Consider the following 12806-nt stretch of genomic DNA (forward strand, 5'->3'; position numbering starts at 1 on the left):
ACTAGAGCCACTCTTATGGAATAGATAATTCTGCTGAACATCTGCAGCCTAACAGTGTGCAATTCAATATTCAATTAATTATATAAAAATGCAGATGCTATGAAACAGCCATTTATATCATATCAAGCATACATGTCATATGACAGTTTAAAAAAGTTTTGTTGTCCCTGAAGATTCCCTTCAACAGATGTGTTTATGCTAATGCATATAACAGAGTGCACAGTGGGACTGAGCGGCAAAGCGCCCTCACAAGGTCTCCCCAGGGCTATCCTGAGGAATATCACAGCATGCCCTGGGAGGCTTGTTTTGCATATGCACCACGGAGGACACACATACTTCTGACTTTTTAAGCATGGGACTTTTTAAGCATGGGTGCTGTAGGGCACCAACACAGGAGCAATTCAGGAGAGACGGCTGTCCTCACAGATTCGAATTTGGCTGGCTGACCATAGAATGCTCTAGTTATGGCTACTTGGGGTCATTACTTTGAGTATGCCTGAAACCTACAGAGTGGGAAAATAAAAGATTGAGTGTGGGCTTCTCCCACAACTCATGGTGGCTAGTAGCTCCAGGTCCCTTTCAGATAAGGAAAGGGTATTATGTCTGTTATACGAAAAATGACAAAGGCAGTAATCCCAGAGCAGGAATATCCAATATCATGTCCTTGTACATAAAGCAGATTTCAGGTTGGCCATTCTTTGCAAAACAAATCAATATTCTAAATCTGTTGGACTAAGTACAAGGTACCCTGGATAGGGAAAAGCTGCCTGCCTACCCATGAAATTATACAAATGTACGGAAAAGTAGCCTAGAGATGAGTTCATCCATATTTTTCTGGGAAGTCCAGTCACACCATCCTGTCTGGTTTACAGGGAGTCACAGCCATGGGTCTAGAAAGATGACCAAGAGCCACAGAGGAAGCTCTCGAACTCTGTGCCAAGACATGCAAGACAGCTGCCCACTGAGTCAATGAGGACTGCAGAGTGCCTGCCTACTACCTCCCAACCTCACCCCCATGGAACCCTGCCTTCCTCTGAACTGTCATGTTGTGGTACAGCAATGAACCCTTGGTAAGATGCAAACCTGTTGTTTAAGAGGATGCTACTCAGACCACATGCCTTCCTTAATTCATCAGACCATTCAGGAAGACAGGCCATACATGCTGAAGTTGCCAAAGGCAACAGCAAAAAGCCAGTGATGACAAGGAAAACAAGAAGTTCTTTCCACCTTGTGCAGTCTTGGTTGATCTGGGTACCTCCAGTTTCTTACAGCATCGCTCAACACACATATCACGAAGCCTTCTGGGGAATGAATTGAACAACATTTGGGCTCTGACTAAATAAGTATTTGTTGAGGCTGAGATCTCTTCAAGACACTTAGAACACTACAGTCACTTACAGAGGCTGCCACCCCAGCTCTCTGTCACATTATGTTGAATAAAATGCTACCTTCTTCCTCCACAATATAGGGGGAAATCAGAAAAATGACTGCCACAAGGGCTAATGTGAGGTAACTAAGACAAACCTGATCTTATTCTTTGCTGCCGCATGAATGTCCAGTGGCTAAACAATTACTCTCTGTTCAATTTCTGTTTTGCTCAAAACCTTGCTTGGGGACTCTGCCAATAACCCAGGTTCTGATTCCAATAAAAGTACTAAACAAATGTGGTTTGTTTTCTTCCTGCAAGAAACAAATACTTCTTATCTTCTTTAGTCAGAGTCCAAGCGTTGTTCAATTAATTCCCCAGAAGGCTTCGTAATATGTGTGTTGGATGGTGCTGTAAGAAACTGGAGGTACCCAGATCAAGTGAAAGTTGAGACATGTAGAAGTGGGGAAAGGCCCGTGGCCCCTTTAATCATCTACTTCACTTACTTGTTTATGAGCACAGAGATAATACCAGAGAGAGAGACAGAGACAGAGAGAGATGCCTCGTCTGTCCAGGGCAACATCTAAAGCATTGGCCTCTCTTAGAATTATGGTAACACGTCATTCACATTACGTTCTGATGAGAGAACGAAAGATTTGTTTGCAAACCTTTTCATTGTGTGTATTAGCTGGCAAGCGAAAAGGTCAAAAATTCAGGTAAACTGTTGCTTTCTACCATCTCCAGGGAGAGAGGGTAAACTAAGCATGTTTATCAAAGAGACTAAAGCAAAAGTCTGCAGCACGTACTGGAGCCAACCTGGATCTTGGCACTGAGCTGGGCTTTATCTGCTTCGCTGACCTTTAGGAATCCCTCCCAGCTGCTCTGGGCTTCCTATCGCGGAAGGGAATCGGTGAACTTCCACCTTCGCCGCGCGCCGGGACTGCCCGATTCCCTCCGCCCACAACACCGGCGTCCCATTGCCCACGCGGCTCCGTCCCCGCCACGCTCTTCCCGTCCAGGCACCGGCAGGGAGACCGGTTCCCGCTCTTCTCGCTAGAGGGCAGCCGGGTCTCGCGCACCACCCCGGCTCCCAGCCCGCACCCAGGTCGCACTCCCGGCCCGCGCGGGGCTGGGCTCGGCCGTCCGCGCGGGTCCGGGGCCGTGTCACGTCTCAGCCCCGCGCGGGAGGACCGGGGCGGGAGCTGCGGGGACGGCCACGCTCACAGCGCGCCGGCGGGACCTGCCAGGTGACCGGCGTGACTCGCACGGGAGGCGCCGCCCGCGTCGGCGGACGACCCTCGGCAGGGGCGCGTGGCGAGGGACGGGCGGACGGGCCCCGGCGAGGCGGCGGGGACCGAGGGACGCGGCCGCCTGCCCACTTACCTGGGCTCAGGTCGCCGTCGGCGGGCGCGGGCTTCTTAGAGCCGCGCTCCTTCTTCTTGCCCTTCCCCTTGCCTCTGCTCTCCTTGCGCTCCGACATCTCGCCGGAAAAGTGAGCGCTCTGCCGGGACGCGTCTGGGCGCAGTTGTGCGACAAGTTTGATCCCCGGGCTGGGGTCGGCGCGGAGCAAAGCTCGTCCCCGGAGGGAGGGGAGACCGCGCGGCAGGGCTGCGGGGCGCGGTGGGGACGCGGTCCCGGCCACCTGGACGCACTTCGCACGGGCTGGGACGCTCGGGGCGCGGGGCCCCTGGGTGGCCCGGGGGCGCGGGCGCCTGGCTGCCGGGTGGCCTCGCAGCCCGAGGAGGGAGAGGCGATCACCGTCCGGGCCGCCGCTCCGCTGCTGCCGTCCGCGCGGCCCTGAGTTGGACAAGTTTGGGGAAAACTCCTCGCCGGCCCTTTTCTATTGCCCGCAGCCACCCACCGCCCGCCCGCAGGTTGCCGGTGGCGCCTCCCCTCGCCCTGCCCGCCGCGCCCCCTCCCTCTCCCCACCACACCCCCACCCCGAGGGGCGGACACGCCACCGGGAGGAGCCTGGGCCCGCCGCTCCGGCTCAGCCCCTTTCTTCCCCGGCCAGCCCGCGGGCGCGCGGGGGGCCGCGGCTGCTCTGAGCTCCCGGCAGGGGTCGCTGGAAGCTGCGAGGTCGCCGCCCGGGACGCAGCAGAGCGGCCCGGGAGGCCTGAAAAGAAACCCGCGCGGCCCGCTCTCCGCAGCTGGTCCGACCCTGTAAACGGGTACCGAAACGGAGAACAGGTCTGGCACACCGGGCCTGGCCTCCATCCCAGGGTCTGGTGGAACTCGGGGGCATGGAGGGGGCCTGGGTGCTTTTCCCACAAGGGTGCCGGGGTCTCGCCGGCCGCACTCAGGGGAAGCCCCTCTTGGCAGGTGAGGTGCGGGAGGGACTCGGGACGGGCTCCCGGACCTGGTTGGCGCACTGGCACCTCTGCGCCCCGAGCTGCGCGCTCTGCTGCATGCGTTCGGTTAAGTGCGGGCTGCAGTTCCCATCTCCACGCTTCCCAAAAGCACCCTCCTCACGACCGTTTAGTTCCCAAAGGGTCTGAAAGGCCGCGATCCGCGGGAATCAGTGACTAACATTTCTGCAACAGCTGTGGCTCTGTTCGCGAGTGGAGAAGCGAGTGAGGAGGGTAGAGTGAAGGATTCATTAGTGCGAGTTCTCCAGGACTGAACTTTCCAAGGCAGGGAAACCTACTCCTTTCCCGGTCCATCCTCCCTCTGGTGGAGAAGTCTAAAGAGCAGTGAAACCAAGAAAACATTGAAACACTGATGCAAAGGACAAAAGTCAAAGGCCAGGGTAAGCCGTAGAACGGAATGCGCCAGAATCCACGTAGAGACCCTCCTCCTGGTCACACCACGGTGTGGCTGGCTTGGACGGTCCTTGCAGGCTGGCAAGTCTCTCAAGTCAACAAGCGGCGAGGGGACCATCCCTAGTCTTAAATCTACCCCACTTTCAAAGTGACTGGCTCCCGCTTTTGTGTTTCCTGGGGTTAATGATAACCACTGACTCTTTGCCTACCTGCAGCCTTCTCTGAGTTCTCTAGTGGACATGGTTTAAATTAAGGTGAAATCCTGCGGGCCCTCTTCAAAGGTAGGCGGGACAAAAGGGAAGGGGACAAAAGCAGTCATTTAAAAAGTATCCAAATCATGTTATTGTAGTTTAATTTGCCCCGGACTAAGACTCAAAACTCCTCCTTGTGGGCTTAATTGTGAAAAGATAGCAATTTCGCCACCATTCGTTCATTTTTAAATCGTTGGTTATCTAAATATCTTGATCACCTTTGAATAAACGTGACTTGGGAATTAAACTGAGTCATACAGACAGCCAAACCAGAGGAAAGTGTGACTAAGTGTCCACAGTAAGCAGTAGTCCACAGGTAGGGAGAATGGAGAGGGACTAGGTGTTGGCTGAAATGATGCCACTTTCCCAGGAGGGGCCACTGCTCAACAAGCAAGGGACAGCAAGCTCCACAATGCAGAAATCAAATCGTCTCACAAGGATCTTTACCTCAAGGATGTCAGACGGAGTGTGAGCTCTGTGTACACTCACCTTGAGCGATTGATTCAACACCGCCATTTCAGAATTGAAAGCCTTACAGCAAAATTTATTTTGTACTTTAGAAAAAAAAAATTACATCTTCCCAAATAAAGAAAGGTAGCAAAATCCCGTGCCTGTGGCAATGCTATCATCCAGTCTCACCTGGGTCTAGATATGTTACTTCACAGAACACTTTATTATTATATATTTGCAAGCAGAGAGAGAGAGATAAAGGACCAAGACAGAGAAAGAGAGACAGGGACAGCGAATGGGCATGCCAGGGCCTCGAGCCCTGCAAAGGAACAGATGCATGTGGCATTCATGGGTACCAGGGAACCGAACCTGGGTCCTTAGGCTTTGCAAGCAAGCACCTTAACCACTGAGCAATCTCTCCAGGCCCCATAGCACACTATTACTAGTTAATGGCAATGTGTCCCATGAGGTTAAAGGATAAGTCTACAATGGTGTGACAATTTTCTGTTTGCTTGAATTTATGGAGATAGTTGACAGTCTTCCAAAACTGAGATGACCAAGACAAGATGACCGACATTCTAGTACCTGTAGAATAATGCATGGCAGGGGCTTTCCTGTGGAAAGTGCAGGGGTGAGGGATGGATGATATAAGGAAAAGCAGAAGTATATATTAGCATTGAGTGACCATTTTTTACTTGGCTTAATGACATGGGGGGGTGCGAAGATAGTGTGAAAAAGGACAAAAGTTGCAAAAAGCATCTAAGGAACTTTCTTTAAATAAAGATAGCAAACTGGTAATCACATGACAAAGTTGGCTTCCTAGAACTGACCAGCTTCTGGGGTCCTATTTAAGCTGTCAACTGCAGTTGAATTGTCAGCAAGTCCATGGCAAGGTCCAAAAGACTTTTTTTTTTTTTTTCCTAAATGTATTGTTTAAATATTTTTTTTTCTTGGTTAATTTCTAAGGAGTTCATTTTATTATGTTATTACAACCAGCTGAAAGATTACCCCAAAATGGCTTTTTTATTTGTTTTTGTTTTTTTTGAGGTAGTTTCTCACTCTAGCCCAGGCTGACCTGGAACTCACTCTGTAGTCCCAGGCCCTCCTACTTCTGCCTCCCCAGTCAAAATTTCTTTAAAATATGTATATATATAGATAGATAGATATAGATATAGATATATGTGTGTATATATATATAGAGAGAGAGAGGGGGGGGGAGGGAGAGAGATGGGGAGATGGCTCAGTGGGTAAGAGCACTTGCTGTAAGTATGGGGGCCTGAGACCACCTGAGTTCAGTTCCCTAGGACCCATGTAAACAGCTGGGCATAGCCATGCACGTCTGTAACTCCAGTCCTATGGGAAGCAGAAACCAGAGAATCACTGAAGCTTGCAAAATCTGCAGCTTCACATTCAGCATGAGATTGCAACTCAAGGAACTATGTAGATGAGTGATAGACGAAAGACACCTGACGTTCTCCTCTGCATGCCTGCAAGTGCATTTGCACAGACACATGCACGCACACGCACACAAACACGCACACACCACTACCACCACCAGCACATACTGTATGTACTATACATGAAAATTATATATACAGATAGAGATATAAATGGATGTGGTGGCCCTGTGCCAGTAATCCCAGCTTTTGTTACACTGAGGCAGATGGATTGCCATGAATTTGAAACCAGCCTGGTATTGATGTGGTGGTTTGAATGTAAATGTCTCCATTGCCTCATTTGTGATTAAACTTCATATTTAATCCTCAGCTGGTGGCTCCTTTGGGAGGTGGATCCTTGCTGGAGAAGGTATATTTACCTGGGGCAGGCCTTGGGATTTTGCAGTCCAGTCCTGCTTGCCAGTACAACTCTTTCTACTTCCTCCCTGCTGCTGTGGAGATGTGAGGACTGGCTGTCTTTTCCTGCTATGTCTTTTTTTTTTTTTTTTTCTGTCAATGAAACTTCCTCTAGAAACTTTAAGCCAGAAATAAATCTTTTGCTTACATAAACTGCATTTGGTTGGATGTTTTGTCTCAATAAGACAATAACTGTTACTGGTACAAATTATAATATTGTAATCAGGTAATTGATTTAGTTAAATAAAAAATATAAAATGAGGGAGCTGGAGAGATAGCTCAGTGGATAAAGGTGCTTGCTTGCAAAGCCTGATGGCTTGGATTTAATTCCACAGTTTCCACATAAACCCAAATACACAAAGTGGCCATGTGCCTCAATTTCATTTGCAGCAGCAAGAAGCCCTGGCATTCTCTCTCTCCTCTTTTTCATCTCTCTCTGTTTATGAATATAAATAAGTAAATCAATGTTTAAGAAATATATAATATGAACCTCAATTGAATCATTTAGCAATGCTATGTGTTTGTGGTATAATTAATTGGTTGTACACTATTCAATTCCTAGAGCATGTACCATGTAGGGCATATCAGTTCTCAAGTGGCATGTCAACCTGTGAACATGTCCAGTAGAAAATACAGACTTGAGCACTGGAGAGATGGCTTAGCAGCTAAACATTTGCCTGTGGAGCCTATGGACCCTGGTTCTAGGCTCTATTCCCCAGGACTCATGTAAGCCATATGCACAAGATGGCACATGCATTTGGAGTTCCTTTGCAGTGGTTGGAGGCCCATCCATTCTCTTTCTATCTGCCTCTTTCTCTCTCTGTTTGTCACTCTCAAATAAATAAATAAAAATAAACAAAATTTGACCCCACATTGCCTGACACTACCTACACAAGACCATCATAATAGGAGAAAAACATTAGCCGGGTGTGGTGGTGCACCCCTTTAATCCAGCACTAGGGAGGCAGAGATAGGAGGATTGCTGGGAGTTCGAGGCCACCCTGAGACTCCATAGTGAATTCCAGGTCAGCCTGGGCTAGAGTGAGAACCTACCTTGAAAAAACAGAAAAAAAGAAAAGAAAAGATCATGTCATCAAAATCAAAGAGAGTCTGATTGAGAGGAGGAGGAGATATGATGGAGAATGGAGTTTCAAAGGGGAAAGTGGGGGGAGGGAGGACATTACCATGGGGTATTTTTTATAATCATGGAAGTTGTTAATAAAAAATTTTTGAAAAGAAAATAAAGACTTAAAAATAATACATGAGCACCTTGAGAAAAAAAAGGCAAAATGTGTATCATCTATAACATGACAGCTTAAAGAAGGCCAGCTATGGACCACTACACACTACAATTTTTATTTTCCTTTCTTGTTCTTTTTGTTGTTGTTGTTGTTGTTTGTTTGTTTGTTTTTTGAGGTAGGATCTTGATCAACCCACTCTGTAGTATCAGGCAGGCCTTGAACTCACAGCAGTCTTCCTACCTCTGCCTCTCAGAGCGCTGTGATCATCTTACCGCTGCCTCTCGAGTGTACCACCATGCTAGGCTCAATATTGTTCATTATTGACAGTAATGGGAACTTAATTTAAAATTCTACAAATAAATTTCTATATTTGTATTTTCAAAAAAGTTTATGCGGGGGGGGGGGGCATCTGACTGCAAACGGCCCTTTTCATTGCTTTTATTCATGCCATTCCCCATCCTAAGCTGTTTCAAGACATGTTTATAGTTACAGAACCAAGCAACACAATTCAAGGCATTGGCCAAATACATTGGTGGGAATATCAGGTGGTAGGACATAATAATTACTTTCCAGTTGGGCATGGTGGTGCACACCTTTAATCCCAGCACTTGGGAGGCAGAGGTAGGAGGATTGCCATGAGTTCAAGGCCATGCTGAGACTACATAGTAAATTCCAGGTCAGCCTGAGCTAGAGTGAAACCCTACCTCAACAAACCAAAAAAAAAAAAAAAAAAATTCCTTGTTGCTGTGACCAAATACGTTTAAAATAAACTTGAACATACACAAATTTAATTTTTTTAAAACAAGATTATTTTTTTGAAAAATATTGGTGATAAAGTTGACATTAATGAAGACACATGAATAAATTTAAAGAACTACTAACTAGAATCAACTCAAAAGCTGTATGACTGTGCCGGGGGTGGTGGCACACGCCTTTAATCCCAGCACTCGAGAGGCAGAGGCAGGAGGATCACCAACAGTTCAAGGCCACCCTGAGACAACATAGTGAATTCCAGGTCAGCCTGAGCCAGAGTGAGACCCTACCTCGAAAAAAAAAAAAAAAAATCAACAAAAAAAAAACTGTATGAGCAAGCTGGAGAGATGGCTTAGCCATTAAAGCGTTTCCCTGCAAAGCCAAAGGACCCAGTTTCAACTCCCCAGGACCCACGTCAGCCAGACGCACAAGGGGGCACATGCATCTGGAGTTTGTTTGCGATAGCTGGAGGCCTGAGCACCCATTTTCTATCTACATCTTTCTCTCTCTCTCTCTTTCTCTCTCTCTCTCTCTCAAATAAATAAATAAAAATATAAATATTAAAAAAAAAAAAAAACTGTATGAGCCTAGTGTGGTGGCCTATGCCTTTAGCCCCAGCCCTTGGGAGGCAGAAGTAGGAGGACTGCCCTGACAAGCAAGCTTAAATCTACCTTGTCTCACTGCATGCACTGAGGACTGCTTGCAGCATGCCCCTAGAAGCAAGCTTGCTGTTCTTTCCTGCTTTTGCATTTTTCTTTGGCCTGGATGGCCACACAATGGCCACATTCTGCCTAAATCTGTTATTGTTCAGGTCTCAACTGAATTCCTTTGCTTGGAAACACTTTTTTTTTTTTTTAAGTTTAAAGAAATTTCATTAGTTTAAGAGGAGGTACTATAAAGAGTTCTTGCCCATGAGACGGCAAGAGGGATAAAGCCCTGGAAACACTTTTTATTGTCTTTCCAAATGGTTTCAGCTCATCCTATTTCAACCTACCATTATACTTTCTGCATCTCCATCATCACAGTTGTCTGAGTTTGTAATAATTTTGTGAAGCATTTTACAATCACCTGTTCCTACTGGATATGAATCTCTTTATGGATACAAACTCATGTTCATGGACTGGAAAGATGGCGTAGCAGTTAAGATGCTTGCCTGCAAAGCCTAAGGACCCAGGTTTGATTCCCCAGGACTCATTTAAGCCAGAAGCACAAGGTGGCACGTGTGTCTGGAGTTCATCTGCAGAGGCTATAAGCCCTGGTGTACCCATATTCATTCATTCTCTCTCTCTCTCTTTCTCCCTCTCTCCCTTCCTCCTTCCTGAATAAATAAATTAAAATATTTTTAAAACTTGTGTTCATTTTTAAATGTCTAACACTATATGTGTCTTACCTTAGCCAATAATAGTTTGTCAGCGAACCAGTAAAGATAGTAGAATTACTTTCATATATACATAAAACTGTAAAACACTATGTACATAAGACTAAAGCACACCATGTATATGTATTTATTTGCTCAGATTTGTAAATGACAGTTATAACATCAAGTATGACACTTTGGGGTATTAACTTCTATTTGAATAAGCCATGGATTAATTAATTAATTGATATTTTATTTACTTACTCTTCTAGACACGTTACTCAATACCTTGCACATGCTAGGCAAGCCCTCTACCACTCAACTACATCCTTAGCAAAACAAGTTTTTTGTTTGTTTGTTTCTGTGTCAAGATTGGTTTTACTCTAATCCAGACTGACCTGAAAATCACTCTGTAGCCTAAGGTGGGCTTGAATTTATTGTGATCTTCAAAACAACCCTTCTAAAAGCAAACTACAAAGCTGGAGAGATGTCTTAGTGGTTATGGCACTTGCCTGCAAATCAAAAGGGCACAGGTTCAATTTCCCAGGCCCCACTGAAACCAGATGCACAAGATGGTGCATGCATCTAGAGTTCGTTCACAGCATCTGGAGACCCTGGTGTGCCTAATCTTTCTACCTGGCTCTTTCTATCTCTCAAATACATAAAAATAGAAACAAAATAGTTGGTGTAAAAGCAAACTATAAAATAAAAATCATGACTCCTTGGCATATTCTCTCACGAGTTTCTCTAAATTATTGAGAATATTTCTTCCTAAATTGTCTTTCTGAGATTTTTTCCCCCCATTTACTTTTATTTATTAGACACCGAAATAGTGACAGAGAGAGAGAGAGAGAAAGAATAGGATTTCCAGAGTTTCTAGCCACTGAAAATAAACTCCAGATGCATGTTCCATTGTGTACTTCTGGCTCATGTGGGACCTGGAGAATTGAACCTGGGTCCTTAGGCTTCACAGGCAAGTGCCTTAACTGATAAGCCATCTCTCCAGCCCTTTTCTGAGTTTTAATCTGTAGATAGTATTTTATTGGCTTCATTTACTCTCTTGGACTGTTACAAAGTGTAAGAGTGACCCCTAAAGAAGCTGAATTTTAGAAACACTGTTCTAATGGTGATAGCAAAAGAAAATCTGCAAACACAGCCTTGCTGACATGCTTAATCAAGTTGCACCCAGTAGTCGCCTTGGAATGATCTTGGAGGCTAAAGTTAAGTCCTCCAATATCTGCTGTTTTCCAACCTCCCATATTCACCCAGCAAATATAAAGAATTTCTCCATGCATTCTTGAGGCTCATATTTTATTGTTTTAATGCCAGGAAAAAACTTAGATGCTTTTATGGTGCTTAAAAGGCAACCACAAGATCCTCTCCAGTTAACATCATTCCTCTGAAACACACTTTCCTTATGGTGGGGAAAACATTTACTCCTGCTAACTTCATAATTCTACTAAAATATAAATTAAATGTTATGAGTGATAAATTAGGATGTCGAATATTTGAATAATGTGAGGCATCTATCAAGTCAATTATTTTCTGTATATTTCTTAAGAAACACCTGGTAGGAATCACTTTCAAAGCAAATAATAGGAAACCACTTCATCATATCGTTAGGATATCTGGGAGACATGGAAGCAAGTGCTGACCCACAGTATTCAGTCCCCAATGCAGGCATGTGAAAATACCACATTTCTTTTATCTTGTTTCATTCATAATTCTAAGTTTCTTACTAACTCTTTATAAAATGACCCTACAGTATGGTCAGCACTTCATATCCCTGACTTGACTCAGGATGTTTCTGTCAAGTTGAGAGCCAAAATTGAACTTCTCATTAGAATGTTCCAGTCATCTCCAGCCTGGATCAAGGCCTGGAAGTCAGTTTACTCTGCAACAGTCCAACTTTCAACACACTATATGTTTGAGGATTCTTGTGTATGTGTGTGTGTTAAAACTATGCATGTCTTTCAATCTTCATTCTTTTGGGAAAAGAATTTCACAAGTATTAACAACTCAAGAAGGCAAGCTATCTTTCAAAGATGATTTAGCAGAACAACTAACCAACTTGACAGAAACCAAATGAACCTCTAAAAAATAACTCATGCAGAATCATGCAGAAGATTATATTCTTATGGAAAATGCTGCCTTTTCTGCTTAATCATAAAGACTGGGATTCTTCCAACTCTTTCCCAAAAGTACAAGATGGAAACTACCTTTTTGTTGTTGTTGTTTTTGTGCTAGCTAGGGATCAAACCCCTGTTTGGGGGATTTGTGTATGATAGGGCAAGCACTTTCACAGTGAATTAAATATGTAGGCTATGAACATAAATGATGCACGGAGTTCTAGAAGTCTAATCTTACTTCTAGTCTTATCCAATCCAAAGAATTCTTTGAGGGCCCACAGAAATTCTGCGGATATTCAATTCTGAAATATTTAACTGAGTACCCAAGAATATGTCCTGAGTTAGCATATGTAAGTGACTTCTATTTGATCCCTGATTGAACTGGAGAGTGTGGGGCCACATAAAGCAATTATACCCATAACCTGAACAGCATTTTAGTCCTGCTTAGACTAATATCTTTGAGATTGACCCAAACTAGCCCTGCCTTTGAAGAGGGGAAGAAAAATTACTTTTCAATTCGATAGCATCCTCTTATTTGGATAACAAGACCTTCTGTATCTGTTGTTGTCGATGTTTTTCTAACAGATAGGGTGAGAGAATGATATGGAAATCATCTTTATTTTCATGGTAATAAGCAGATACTA

The 12806-nt window shown here is 45.1% G+C and overlaps 1 protein-coding gene across 13 annotated transcripts in view; it reads right to left on the minus strand.

Annotated features, from left to right (window-relative positions):
* Nrg1 (neuregulin 1) overlaps positions 1-12806 on the minus strand; it is a 1129183-nt gene that overhangs the window by 212138 nt on the left and 904239 nt on the right. For 3 of the 13 annotated variants that reach the window (XM_045158423.1, XM_045158422.1, XM_004666943.3), the window contains exon 1: positions 2750-2933. The exons of the other annotated variants lie outside the window; for them this stretch is intronic. In XM_045158423.1, coding sequence (XP_045014358.1) covers positions 2750-2846 — 97 coding nt within the window. In that variant the 5' untranslated portion in view covers positions 2847-2933. Of the gene's footprint in view, positions 1-2749; positions 2934-12806 lie in introns of those variants that run through there. 13 annotated transcript variants of the gene reach the window in all.

This window comes from Jaculus jaculus, chromosome 9 (assembly GCF_020740685.1).
Source record: "Jaculus jaculus isolate mJacJac1 chromosome 9, mJacJac1.mat.Y.cur, whole genome shotgun sequence".
NCBI classification, from domain to species: domain Eukaryota; kingdom Metazoa; phylum Chordata; class Mammalia; order Rodentia; family Dipodidae; genus Jaculus; species Jaculus jaculus.